We start from the raw sequence: 14,386 nt of genomic DNA, 5'->3' as shown, positions 1-14,386 counted from the left end.
TAACAACCTGGTATGACAGACATTAACATTTCCACCTACACGTAAAAAAACGGTTAAAGGTAACTTAGGGCTAGCAGGGCAATATGAAGGTGATCAGCAGGGGCCAGGTGGTCAGGTTTAAGTTGCTCATAATTGCTATTGAATGACCCAAGGTCACTTCCACTATTTGGTCTTATCTGGTTTTCACAGCACAATTTTTACATCCTTAGACAGCTCTCTCATTAGGAAATCAAGAAAATTCAGATCTGCTGGAGAAGGGATCATGGCCCTATCTCCCAGGAATCCAATGCACTTTCTGACTTGTTTACAAATTAACAGGTTGAGTACAGAGATTCCAGACCATATTCAAAGTACACAGGGGACACTTTTATTTTCCTCCTAATGAAATGTCAACCTTATTAATATGCATGAGACTCATCGTGGTTATTTGTTAAAAATGCTAATTCTTGGGCCATACCATCAAGGACTCCTGATTCAGAAAGCCTGGGACTTGGCCAAGGAATCTGTATTTTAAATATCTCTCTAGACAATTCTGATCCAGATGACTGGACCACACTTTGGGAAAACTGATCTCCTTGGTAACAAATTAACAATTTTAAAAATAGTACTTACTATTTTTTGATAATAAAAGAAAAATTAGAAAGTGCTAAGAACAGAAAAAAATTCATAATTATATTTTCAGGAGATGATGACTGCAAATATAGCTGTCCTTCTAATTTTTTTTAAATAAAGGACAATAGAGACAATAATGTATTTTGGGGGACATTCGGTAGCCATTTTTCCATATCTCTTTTCAAGTTCTTACATTCAAGTGTATTGGTTGTTCAGTTTCACAGGTATATTCCTTTTATACCAACTCTTAATGTTTTTTATAAATGATTTCTATGTTTGAAATATATATAAATTTACTCTATGAAATCCACTTATATTCTTGTTGGGTCAGGAGATTGGACTGGATGTGTTTAAGGCCCATTCTGACTAAGATGTCATACTTGTAAGATTCTTATAACTCTTTTAAGTATAAGGAATAACCACATTCAAACTTGACAGATAATTTAAAATTATATCCCCCAAAAGTTAAAGATTTCCTCTTGGGCTTTGACCTTTTATGCAGATCTCCTGATGTGACAGTATATCAAAGGTAGTAACATTTCTCCAAAAGTAATATACAAATGGCCAATAAGTATATGAAAAAATGCTCAACATCACTAATCATCAGAGAAATGCAAACCAAAACCACACCCATTAGGACAGCTATCATTCAAAAACAAAGCCTGAATATAACAAGTGTTAGCAAGGATATGGAAAAATTGGAACCCATGTGCACTGTTGATGGGATTGTAAAATGGTGCAACCACTATGGAAAAGAGTATGGAGGTCCCTAAAAAATTTGAAAAATAGAAGTACCATATGATTCAGCAATCCCACTTCTGGGTATATATCCTAAAGAATTGAAAGTAGGGTCTCTAAAAGATATTTGCACACCCATGTGCGTAACATCACTATATACAACAGCCAAGAGGTGGAAGCAACTCAAATGTCCATGGACGGATGAATGGATTAACAAAATGTGGTATATACACGCAACGAAATGTTATTCAGTCTTAAAAAGGAAAAATATCCTGTCACATGCTACAACACTGATAGAACTTCAGGGCATATGCTACGTGAAACAGACCAAGCACAAAAAGACAAATACTGTATGATTCTACTTATATGTGATATCTGAAGTAGTCAAATTCATAGAAACAGAAAGCAGAATGATGGTTATTAGGGTCTGGGGAGAAGGAGGAAAGGGAAGTTGATGTTTCATGGGTATACAGTTTCAGTTCTGCTAGATGAAAAAGTCTGTCACGATTGGGTAATGAATTTGACTCTAAGTTCACTGATACATACAGGAGATAATGGACTGACACAATGAATATGAAATTTTGGCTAAATTATTGAGGCATATTTGTCTGAATTGAGAGTAGGGTGGGAATCTCAGAATTATAGGGTTAAAAATGCCTTGTTCCAACTCCTCTTGCCATTTTAGTAAAGAATACACACTGAAAATGCAGGTATGACTTTTTTTTTTGTACTAGAGAACTGATAGGGACACGGTCAAACACAGTTGTTACTGTTGGCTAATTTATGTAGAATCAATTGTTTCCCATCAGTTTTCATTTCTAAAAAGACTAAAGTGAAGAGCAAAAATAATGACCCTTCCCATTTTGCTTGGTTAGCAATAGTAGGCTGTTTGGCTTTATTTTCCAGTTTGTGCTAATGCACCAGCCCAGAAAGTCTCACTCAGATCCATTAAGGCTTATTAACAATAAGCCATCCTGCCTTTAAGGTTAATTAAATGATTTGAACTAATATTTAACACTGTGAACTGTGAGGAGAATTGTGGACAAAGTAGACTAGTTAGTCACATATGACCAGTTACTGATATGTTCTTTTCAATTTAAATGTTTACACTTTTTATTAATATTCTTTAAAATGTCAACCACATACTAACACAGTGAATTCCCAAGTACAGTCACACATTGCCTAATGACAAGGATATGTTCTGAGAAATGCATTGTTAGACAATTTTGTCACTGTGTGAACAAAGAGTCTATACCAAACTAGATGTTGTAGTCTGCTACATACCTAGACAATATAACATATTGCTACTAGGCTACATACCTGTACAGCATGTTACTGTACTGAATACTATAGGCAATTATAACACAATAAGTATTTGCATATCTAAACACAGAAAAGTTACAGTAAAAATACGGTATAAAAGATTTAAAAAAAATGATACACCCATACAAGGCACTTACTATGAATGGAGCTTGCAGGACTGGAAGTTGCTCTGGGTGTCACTGAATGAGTGGTGAGTGAATATGAAGGCCCAGAACATTCCTGTACACCACTGTAGACTTTATAAACACTGTACACTTAGGCTACAATAAATTTACTTACAAATTTTTCTTTCTTCAATAATAAATTAACCTTAGCTTGCTGTAATTTTTTACTTTATAAACTTTAGTTTTTTAAACTTTTAAACTCTTGTAATAACACTTAGCTTAAAACACAAATATGTTGTGTAGCTGTACAAAAAATATTTTCTTTCTTTATATTCTTATTCCATAAGCTCTTATCCATTTTTATTTTATTATTTATTTGAGTTGGAGTCTCGCTCTGTTGCCCAGGCTGGAGCGCAATGGCGCCATCTCGGCTTACCACAACCTCCGCCTCGCAGGTTCAAGCAATTCTCCTGCCTCAGCCTCCCAAGTAGCTGGGATTACAGGTGCCCACCACCACGCCTGGCTAATTTTTGTATTTTTAGTAGAGACAGGGTTTCACCATGTTGGCCACGCTGGTCTCAAACTCCTGACCTCGTGATCCACCTGCCTCAGCCTCCCAAAGTGCTGGGATTACAGGCGTAAGCCACCGCACCTGGCCCATTTTTATTTTATTTTTATTTTTTTTGAGACAGTCTCGCTCTGTCGCCTAGGCTGGAGTGTAGTGGTGGGATCCAGCTCATTACAACCTCTACCTCCCAGGTTAAGAGATTCTTGTGCCTCAGCCTCCTGAGTAGCTGGGATTACAGGTACACACCACCACACCCGGCTAACTTTGGTATTTTTTAAATTTTTTGTAGAGATAGGGTTTCGCTATGTTTGCCAGGCTGGTCTCGAACTCCTGGCCTCAAGTGATCCGCCCACCTTGGCCTCCCAAAGTGCTCGGATTACAGCCATGAGCTACCACGCCTGGCCTATTGTTAAAAAATTTAATTTTTAAAAACTTTTAAAACATTTTTATTAAAAACTAACACACAACTACGTAAGCCTAGGATTACACAGGGTCAGGTCATCAATATTAATGTCTTACACCTCCACATCTTGTTCCACTGTAAGTTTTTTTTTTTTTTTTTTTTTTGACAGGGTCTCGCTCTGTCACACACACTGGAGTGCAGTGGCGTGATTAAAGCTCACTGCAACCTGGAACTCCTGGGATCAAGTGATACTCCTGCCTCAATCTTCCAAGTAGCTAGGACTACAGACATGTGTCACCATGCCTGACTAGTTTTTTAAAAAATTGATTCATAGAGACAGGGTCTTGCTACCTTGCCTAGGCTGGTCTTGAACTCCTGCCTCAAGGGATCCTCCCACCTTGGCCTCCGAAAGGGCAGGGATTACAGGTATGAGCCACCACATGGGCCTCCCACTGAAAGTTGTTGAGGGGCAATAACACACATAGAGGTGTCATATCCTGTAACAATGCCTTCTTTTGGAATACCTCCCTGAAGGACCTGCCTAAAGTTGTTTTACAGTTAAGTTTATTTTTTAAGTAGAAAGCGTGCCCTTTAAAATAAAGAAAAATAGCATAGTAAATACATAAACTAGTGACATAGTCATTTGTTATTAAGTATCATATACTATATATAATTGTATGTGTTATACTCTTATATAACTGGCAGTGCAATAGGTTTACATAGGCATCAGCACAAACACATGAGTAATACATTGTGTTATGGCAGTATGACAGTATCATGTCACCAGGTGATAGGAATTTTTCAGCTGCATTATAACCTTATGGACCACCATTCTAAATGCAGGCTGTCACTGACTGAAACATCATTATATGGTACAGGACTGTACTCATCACTCAGCTTCAAAGAAAAACAACTCATGGTCAATTTTGTTTCATATACATTTCACTCACCCCAGATTATTTTGAAGCAAAACCCAGACATCATATCAATTCAGCTGAGATATTACTTACTTTCAGAAGGGACAAATGATAATCAAGAGGCTAGCCCAGTCCAGGCACGGTGGCTCACGCCTGTAATCCTAGCACTTTGGGAGGCCTAGGTGGGTTGATCACCTGAGGTCAGGAATTCAAGACCCGCCTGGCCAACATGGTGAAACCCCCATCTCTACTAAAAATACACAAATTAGCTGGGCGTGGTAGCATATGCCTGTAATCCCAGCTACACAGGAGGCTGAGGCAGGAGAATCGCTGGAACCCAGGAGGCGGAGGCTGCAGTGAGCCGAGATCTTACCACTGAAGTCCAAGCAGGGCAATGGAACGAGACTCCATCTCAGAAAAAAAAGCCACCCAAGAAGCAAATACATCAGTTTATATGATAAAAGTGTAATCAGGTTGAATGTTAAAAATATATTGAAGTCATAAATGAAAGTAGTACCATTTTCAATGGATATTATCATAGGTTCTTACAGAGGTCTCCAAATACTGACAGTGGTATGCTCAGACCCAAAATCCTGCCACAGCTCCATCATCAGAAGCCTGTGAATATGTGCAAAAGTACACAGTGCCTACTTTTAGTCTGGTGACTCAGGGTACCTTTCCTCCTAATCTTCTTCTCACTAGGCTTGGGACTGAGCCAGAAGCTACACATTACATTACTCCCTTTGACTTGCCAGTTCTGCAAGGTCCTACTTAAAGCAGAACAAACAAACAGGACATTACTAATCATAAGCAATTTAACTTTTTAAAATAACTTTATTCTTATCACAAAAGTAACATGAATTCATTACAGACAATTTGGCAAATCCAAAATCCCAAAGAACATAAAAAGTACCTATAATTGCATTTTCCTCATTTTTTATTAGGCACATATGTAATTTTTTTCATAAACATGAGATTATATTTTACATACTGTATTTAATCTGTTTTCATTACTTCCTAATATATACCGAATATACTTCCAAGTGATTAAATATTCTTCCTCAACATCAGCTTTTATTTTTGCAAAATACTCAGGTGTAAGGAAGGACAGTAATTAATGTCTTTTTGGAGACATTTAGATTATTCCCACTTAGATACACGTTTAGATTTAAAGCAAAATTCTGTACATATCAGTGTTTATTTCCTTAGAAAATAATCATAGGAAAGAAATCCAGGCATACTTCAGAGATATTGTAGGCTGCGTTCCAGGCCAACCCAATAAAGTGAATATTGCAATAAGATGAGTCACACAAATTTTTTGGTTTGCCAGTGGTTATAAAAGTTATGTTTAGACTGTTCTGTCATCTATTAAGTGTGTAATAGCATTTTGTCTAAAAAATGTGTATACCTTAATTTAGAAAACACTTTATTGCAGCCGAGCATGGTGGCTCATGCCTATAATCCCAGTACTTTGGGAGGCCGAGGCGGGCAGATCACCTGAGGTCAGGAGTTCAAGACCAGCCTGGCCAACATGGTGAAACTCCATTTCTACTAAAAATACAAAAATTAGCCAGGCATGGTGGCACACGCCTGTAATCCCAGCTACTCGGTAGGCTGAGGCAGGAGAATCGCTTGAACCTGGGAGGCGGAGGTTGTAGTCAGCCGAGATTGTACCACTGTACTCCAGCCTGGGTGACAGAGCGAGACTCCATCTCAAAATATATATAGTACTGCTAACAAAATGCTAATAATCTTCAGAGCTTCCAGCAAACAGTAATCTCTTTGCTGCTGGAGGGTCTTGTCCCATGTTGATGGCTGCTGACTGATCAGGGTGGTGGTTGCTGAAGGCTGTAGTGACTGTTGCAAGTTTTTTTTTTTTTTTTTTTTGAGATGGAGTCTTCCTCTGTCACCAGGCTGGAGTACAGTGGCGCGATCTCGGCTCACTGCAACCTCTGCCTCACAGGTTCAAGCAGTTCTCCTGCTTCAGCCTCCCGAGTAGCTGGGACTACAGGCAGGTGGCACCATGCCCAGTTAATTATTGTATTTTTAGTAGAGACAGGGTTTCACCATGTTGGCTAGGATGGTCTCGATCTCTTGACCTCGTGATCTGCCTGCCTTGGCCTCCCAAAGTGCTAGGATTACAGGCGTGAGCCACCATACCTGGCCCCTTTCCAGAAGGTTTTAGATTTACCTTGCTCAGATCCATCAGAGGAATCACTGTGTATAGCAGATCCACTATGTACAGCTGCATTTCATAGCAGCTCTAGCCTTATGAAATGTATTTCTTAAATAATAAGACTTAAGAGTCAAAATTATTCTTTGGTCCACAGCTACAGAATGGATATTGCATCAGCAGGCAAGGAAACAGCATTAATCTCCTTGTATGTCTCCATGAGAATTCTAGGATGGCTAGATGCACTGTCCATGAACAGTGAAAGTTTGAACTATGTATAGCAGATTCACTATGTATAGCTGCATTTCATAGCAGCTCTAGCCTTATGAAATATATTTCTTAAATAATAAGACTTAAAAGTCAAAATTACTCCTTGGTCCATTGGCTACAGAATGGATATTGCATTAGCAGGCAAGGAAACAGCATTAATCTCCTTGTATGTCTCCATCAATACTCTAAGATGGCTAGATGTGCTGTCCATGAACAGTGAAAGTTTGAAAGGACTGTTTCATTCCAAGTAGTAGTTCTCAACAAGAGCTTAAAATATTCAATAAATCATACTGGAAACAGATGTGCTGTCATCCATGCTTTGCTATTCCATTTATAGAGCACAGGCAGAGTAGACTTGACATAATTCTTAAGGGCCTTAGGATTCTAAGAATGGTAAATGAGCACTGGCTTCCACCAAAAAAGCACCAGCATTATTAGCCGCTAACAAGAGAGTCAGCCTGTCCTTTGAAGCTTTGAAGCCAAGCACTGACTTTTCCTATGAAAGTCCTAGATGGCATCTTATTCCAACAGATGGCTGTTTTGTCTACACTGAAGATCTGTTGTTTAATGTAGCCACCTTTATCAAAGATCTTAGCTAGATCTTCTGGATAACCTGCTGTAGCTTCTACGTCAGCACTTGGTACTTCACCTTGCACTTTTATGTTATGGACACAGCTTCTTTTGGTAAACCTCATGAACCAACCTCTGCTAGCTTCAAATGTTTCTTCTGCAGTTTCCTTGCCTCCCTTAGGCTTCACAGAATTGAAGAGAGCTAGGGCATTGCTCTGGCCTAGGCTTTGGATTAAGGCAATGCTTTTTAAAAACTGGTTTTTGCTTCATTTTAGAGACTGGGTCTCACTCTATCACCCAGGCTAGAGTGCAGTGGCGCAGATAGCTCATTGTAATCTGGAACTCCCGGGCTCAAGTGATCCCCCTGTCTCAGCCTCCCAAGTAGCTAGGACTATAGGTGCACACCATCATACCTGGCTAATTAAAACTTTTTTTTAAAGAAATGGGGTCTTGCTATATTGCCCAGGCTGGTCTCGAAGTCTTAGCTCAAGTAATCCTCCTGTCTCAGCCTCTCACAGTGCTGGGATTAAGGCATGAGGCACTGTGTCTGGTTTAAGGGAATGTTGTAGCTTGCTTGCTCTTCTATCCAGACCATTAAAACTTTCTCCAGGTCAGCAACAAGGCTGTTTTATCATTCCTATGTTCTCCAGAGTGGTACTTCTACTTTCCTTTAAGAACTTTTTTTCCTTTGCATTCATAACTTGGCTAACTGGTACAAGAGGCCCAGCTTTTGGCTTTCAATATGCCTTCCTCACTTAGTTTAATCATTTCTAGCTTTTTACTTAAAGTGAGAGACAGGGGATTCTTCCTTTCACTTGAACACTTAGAGGCTACTGTTAGGTTACTAACAGGCCTAATTTCAATATTGTTGCATCTCGGGATAGGGAGGCCCAAAGAACGGGAGAGAGACAGAGGCACTGCCAGTTGATGGAACAATCAGAACACACATAACATTTATCGCTTAAGTTCTCCATCTTACATGGATGTGGTACATGACACCCCAAAACAATTACAATAGTTACAACAAAGACCACTGACCACAAATCATAACAGATACACTAATAATGAAAAAGTTTCAAATATTGAAAGAATTACCAAAATGTGATAAGAGCCATGAAGTGAGCATATGCTATTAGAAAAAATGGTGCCAATAGACTTGCTCATCACAGGGTTACCACAAACCTTGTATTAAAAAAAAAATTGCACCAAATTATACTTCCATCAAGTGTATAAATATATCCCCGTTTCTTATGTGTACTCTTACCAACATTATTTCTTGTAATTTAAAAAGTTTATAAGTTTCATAGATGAAAACATGCACCTAGTAACTTTTTTTTTTTTTTTGAGACAGGATTTCATTCCTGTTACTCAGGTGGGAGTGCAATAGCACGATCTTGGCTCACTGTTACCTCTGCCTCCCAGGCTCAAGCAATTCTCCTGCCTTAGCTGCCTAAGGGGCTGGGACCACAGGTGTATGCCACAGTGCCGGCTGATTTTTTGTAGAGACAGGGTTTCACCATGTTGCCCAGGCTGGTCTCAAACTCCTGGGCTCAAGTGATCCACCCACCTCGGCCTCCAAAAGTGCTGGGACTACAGGCGTGATTACCCTGCCCAGCCCTCTATTAACTTTTATCATAAGCTTAAACTTAGAAAACAGTCCAAAAATTTTGACAAGAGTGGTGGCAGAAACTAGTAGAAAAAGGAGGAGAAGGAAGACCTAAGGCATGAGAACTGTTAGTATATTTTACAAAATAAAGTTAAAATATGATATTTGAAACTTGAAGCCAGGCACGGCGGTTCACACCTGTTATCCTAGCACTTTGGGAGGCCGAAGCTGGTGGATCATTTGAGGCTAGGAGTTGGAGACTAGCCTGGCACATGATGAAACCCCATCTCTACTAAAAATACAAAAACAAGACAGGCGTGGTGGTGCATGCCTGTAGTCCCAGCTACTCAGGAGGCTGAGGCACAAGAATCACTTGAACCCGGGAGGCGGAGGTTGCAGTGAGCCAAGATTGCACCATTGCACTCCAGCCTGGGTGACAAAGCAATGCTCTGTCTCAAAAAAAAAGAAAAAGAAAAAGAAATAAAGTTGGAAAATCCAGCCAATAACATTTTTGTCACAATGGGGGAACTCTCAAGTATGGGGTTTTGGAGAGTCAGATATTTCCTTTTCTCCCCGCCAGGGAGAAAGACCTAGAGGTTTTCCCCCTCACCCTCTCACTGTCCAGAGCAATTACCACAATTTAGTTCAGCCTAAAGAGCATATGCTGTTGGAAAAGCGGCAACAATAGACTTACTTGATGCAGGGTTGCCATAAGCCTTAATTTTTTTTTTTTGAGATAAAGTCTCACTCTGTCACCCAGGCTGGAGTGCAGTGGAGCGATCTCGGCTCACCGCAGCCTCTGCCTCCCAGGTTCAAGCAATTCTCCTGCCTTATCCTCCAGAGTAGCTGGGATGACAGGTGCATACCACCACGCCCGGCTAATTTTTGTATTTTTTTTTTTAGTAGAAAGACAGGGTTTCACCATATTGGCCAGGCTGGTCTCGAACTCCCGACCTCATGATCCGCCTGCCTTGGCTTCCCAAAGTTTTGGGATTACAAGCGTGAGCCACCGCGCCCAGCCAAACCTTAAATTTTTAAAAAAAATCACACTGGAGGCTGGGCGTGGTGGCTCACGCCTGTAATCCCAGCACTTTGGGAGGCCGAGGTGAGCAGATCACCTGAGGTCAGGAGTTCCAGATCAGCCTGACCAACATGGAGAAACCTCGTCTCTACTAAAAATACAAAATTAGCCAGGCATGGTGGTGCATGCCTGTAATCCCAACTACTCCAGAGGCTGAGGCAGGAGAATTGCTTCAATCCAGGAGGTGGAGGCTGCAGTGAGCTGAGATGGCACCATTGCACACCAGCCTGGGCAACAAGGGTGAAACTCCATCTTAAAAACAAAAAAAAAAAAAAAAAAGAAAAAGAAAAAAAAAGAAATCACACTGGATCTGTAGAAAGAACATCAGTTCTTTTCAGGCCACGTGAATTCAGGCACATCTACCACACTTGTCCTGTTTCCTCACTTAAGAAAGTGAGAATAACAACATCACACCAATGTCACCCACCTTTAATGTTTACTATGAATTAAATCAAGACAAGCATTTGGAATTATTTTGTGAATCTTAAGTGCTACACAGGAGTGTGGCAGAGGAATTAGCGTCCAAAGTCAGCAAGTAAGGTTAAAATTGAGTGCAATAAAAATTGCTTAGAAGTTCCTTAAATTGCCCATGAGCACACTATGACAAACTTGAGAGACACATGAGAACAAAGACTCTCTGAGAGACAGCTGTGACAAACATTCAGTAACACTGCCAGCAAAATTGCTGTACTAGAACATTTTCATTTCCTCTTTCTGCCAAGTGCATAACTGAATCTAAGATGAAAGTATGATGCAACTTTGTTATTCTACAATTTTAAATTGGCAAGTTAAGAAACCTCTCTGGGCCTCTTTGTCTAATGGTGTAGCTCAGCTGGATCAGGGTTTCCTCCACAGTTTGTCTGACAAATATTGCCAGCTTACTATGCTTACTATGTTCCAGGCTGCTGTGTTGGACTGGGGGAGAGTAGACGCCAAGGAGACAATCTGATCACAACAGGCTGGTGAGTGGTGAGGCAGTTTCAACCTTCATTTGAGGAATCCAGGATTCTATAATCACCTTCTAGGGAATGCAGTGAATGTTTAGAAAAATTACAGAAAGTTACATATTTGGTTATGAATACCAGCTACAATGCTATATCTAATATGAATTAAGTTCCTTTGTTTCCTTTTTTCTGTTTATGTTGCCTTTTTTTTTTTTTGAGACAGTCTCACTCTGTTGCCCAGGCTGGAGTGCAGTTGGAGGGATCTTGGCTCACTGCAACTTCCGCCTCCCAGGTTCAAACGATTCTCCTGCCTTAGCCTCCCAAGGAACTGGGATTACAGGCACCTGCCACCACGCCCAGCTAATTTTTGTATTTTCATTAAGACGGGGGTTTCACGATGTTGGCCAGGCTGGTCTCGAACTACTTACCTCAAGTGATCTGCCCGCCTGGGCCTCCCAAAACGCTGGGATTACAGGCGTGAGCCGCAGCACCCCGCCTACGTTGCTACTTTTTAATGTGGGTTCATTTTTTAAACCTGGCTTTTTAATTGAAAAAGTAATACAAACATATGGAAAAATTCAACCTGTACTAAAAAAGGTAGACAATGAGAAGCAAATCTTTCTTCTATTTCAGACTCCTCCTTCACCCATTCCACACCATATCCCCTCAACCCTCCTTCTATTCAGACGTTACCACTGGGTCAATCCGTTGAAAGTTACAGTTAAGGTGATACCTGGGGTCCAAAAGCTAAATATGGACCTACGCTATTACCAGTCCCTTCCAGTTCTAAAACTAAGTCCAAGCCTTTTGCAGCACGAAAGAGATAGCCTCCTCTCATCTAAAGTTATGGCTGGTACGGCTCAGACGAATGGAAACGGATTTCAAAGACATAGATTTAGAACTCCTGAAAGGCAGGAGACAGAACTCAATACTTTCATGGTGAGTGGTTTATTTACTGATTAAATAAACGATCCCTTAGGGATGTAAGCTGCATACCGGCAGGAGCTTCATCACCAGCTGTCACTGCAGACCCGGCATTAAACGAGCTCACACGGTAAAAGCCCCTACCGCCCACCACAGCCACAGCAGCCCAAAGTGGGAAACCGCGCAGGGCGTCACGTGACTCCAGCTACCCCCACCCCCCCAACCCCCACCCCGGCATCCAGCCCGCCCCCACCGAGACCCCGCCAATCCGGAAGCGAGGTCCAATTTGGCCAGGCCAGGGCGTGTTCCACCCGCCCAGTAGCCTTGCTGCTGCGTTATCCCTAGACTCGCCCCACTTGCCTCGGAGTCTCAGGCGGTTGCCCAGGTCCTCCCGGTAAAACCCTCGAGATTGCTAGGGAGAGGAGCAAGGGAGGGGCCAGCGCGCAGAACTGCCGATGCAACCCGGCGGCCGCGGGCGGGGCTTAGGCGGAGCTTCAGGAAACAGCTAGAGAGACTGCAGGAGTCTCCAGAGCGCGCGCGCCGGCCCTCCCCGGCCCGACCCACGCGGCGCGGCGTGGTGACGCCCGCGCGGCCTGAGGAAGGGGCGGGGCCGGGGCGGGCCTCTGCGCTCCTCCCGCCCTCTCTCTGTCCCTACTCTCCCTCCCCTTCCCTCCCCCACACTCGGCCCCGTCAGCTTGGGGGTACCTTCGTCGCGCAGCCTCGCGTCGGCCCGGCCCGGCCAGGCCAGCGGGCAGATGCCCCGAGCTGCCGCCGCCGACTTGGCCGGTGGCGGTGTGGGAGGTGGGCGACCAGCCCGGGGCCGCTGAGTGTGACGGACGCAACTGGGGGCGCCGGGGGCCCGGGGCCGGCGTCGGTGGCTCCGCACGGACCATGTATTTTCTGAGCGGCTGGCCCAAGAGGCTGCTGTGCCCTCTGGGGAGCCCGGCCGAGGCGCCTTTCCACGTTCAGTCCGACCCGCAGAGGGCTTTCTTCGCCGTGCTGGCCGCGGCCCGCCTCAGCATCTGGTACAGCCGAGTAAGTAGAGCCGCCCGCCGCCTTTCGCCGCTGCCTCCCCGGCCTCCCGGCGCCGTCCCACCCCCAACTTCCACCCAGAGCCTGGGACCCCTGCCCCTTCGTGCCAGACCCACCTGCCTTTGCAGTCCGCGTCCTCGTTCCACCGAATTGGCCGCACGTACCCGCCGGCTGCAGGCACGTCCTCCAGCCGGCGGTCCGGGGTGGATGTAGTCGCTGCTGCCGAAAATCCCTGAGCCTCCCCGCGTTGGACCGACGGCCGCGCGGTGCAGACTCCGCACGCTCCCCGGCCGAGCCCAGACTTGTTCTTCCCTCCCTTCCCCCATTCCCCGAGGGACAAATTTGTTTAAACTTTCCACAATTAGAAATCCGGCCGCTGTGGTGCCCCAACCCTCCCTTACTTTAAAGGTCGTCGTTTTGGAGTTAGAGAAAGCCTCTTGAGCTTTACCCAACGCTAAACTTTACAGGCCTGTAATAACTTATTTCTAGAAACTACATCCTGAATTCTTTATTCTTCACTAAAGGTCTGGTTATTTAACTCACCTGTTTAACCCTAACATCCCTTCCCCACTTTCGAGTTGGTCTTTTTCTTTGCTGCTGCTCTTGGACTCTTTGGAGTAGGAGGTTAAAGGAGCGGAAGTAGAACTCAAATCTGGCCGCTCAACTCCCAGTTGTAACACCTGGAAATAATAAGACTTGGGAGGAGCATGGAACTGAATTCTGTTTTTGCTTTAAGTCTTGGTTATCATTTTCTTTCTTGTGTTGAATTACTGAGTAGATATGAGAATGAAATAAGTGGTGGATGGGATACTCCCTACTCTCTGCAAACACTGCTATAACTTTGTCTGTGAGAACGACAGAGTTCAGAGTATAAAAATGCTTTCCCCCCCCCCCCCCAAAGAAGGCAGTACCAATCGATGTCAGAGTGAAGTTTTTCTCCTTTCCAGGTTAATTTGACCATGTGGGGATAGGTTGTGACCTTGTCCTTATTAGGTCTTCGTGAAATACTGGTTTTAGTTTGTTAAAATCCCCAAATCTTTGTGTGTTACTGTTACATTGCCTGTAATGCCCTTGACAGTCCTCACCCACATCCCTGGTAATACTGGTGATGGGATTTAGTG

The 14,386-nt window shown here is 43.2% G+C and overlaps 2 protein-coding genes across 8 annotated transcripts in view; one reads left to right on the top strand and one right to left on the bottom strand.

Annotated features, from left to right (window-relative positions):
- PLGRKT (plasminogen receptor with a C-terminal lysine) overlaps window positions 1-14,154 on the bottom strand; it is a 278,175-nt gene extending 264,021 nt beyond the window's left edge. For 2 of the 3 annotated variants that reach the window (XM_063714005.1, XM_063714004.1), the window contains exon 1: window positions 13,809-13,908. The gene's annotated coding sequence lies outside the window, so the exon portion shown is untranslated. Of the gene's footprint in view, window positions 1-13,381 lie in introns of all 3 variants that reach the window. The other variant, XM_024251969.3, reaches the window with a different exon arrangement.
- The window catches only part of RIC1 (RIC1 homolog, RAB6A GEF complex partner 1), a 175,228-nt gene continuing 173,643 nt past the window's right edge, over window positions 12,802-14,386 (top strand). For 4 of the 5 annotated variants that reach the window (XR_008509651.2, XR_002916223.3, XM_024251965.3 and 1 more), the window contains exon 1: window positions 12,803-13,268. Coding sequence is in view for 3 of the 5 variants with exons in the window: in XM_024251965.3 (XP_024107733.2) it covers window positions 13,125-13,268 (144 nt within the window). In the remaining 2 variants the exon portion in view is untranslated. Of the gene's footprint in view, window positions 13,269-14,386 lie in introns of all 5 variants that reach the window. The other variant, XM_024251964.3, reaches the window with a different exon arrangement.

The sequence above is a fragment of the Pongo abelii genome, chromosome 13 (genome assembly GCF_028885655.2).
Source record: "Pongo abelii isolate AG06213 chromosome 13, NHGRI_mPonAbe1-v2.0_pri, whole genome shotgun sequence".
Taxonomy (NCBI): Eukaryota; Metazoa; Chordata; class Mammalia; order Primates; family Hominidae; genus Pongo; species Pongo abelii.
The sequence above is the reverse complement of the archived record's forward strand: the minus strand, read 5'-3'. Positions and strand labels throughout refer to the sequence as shown.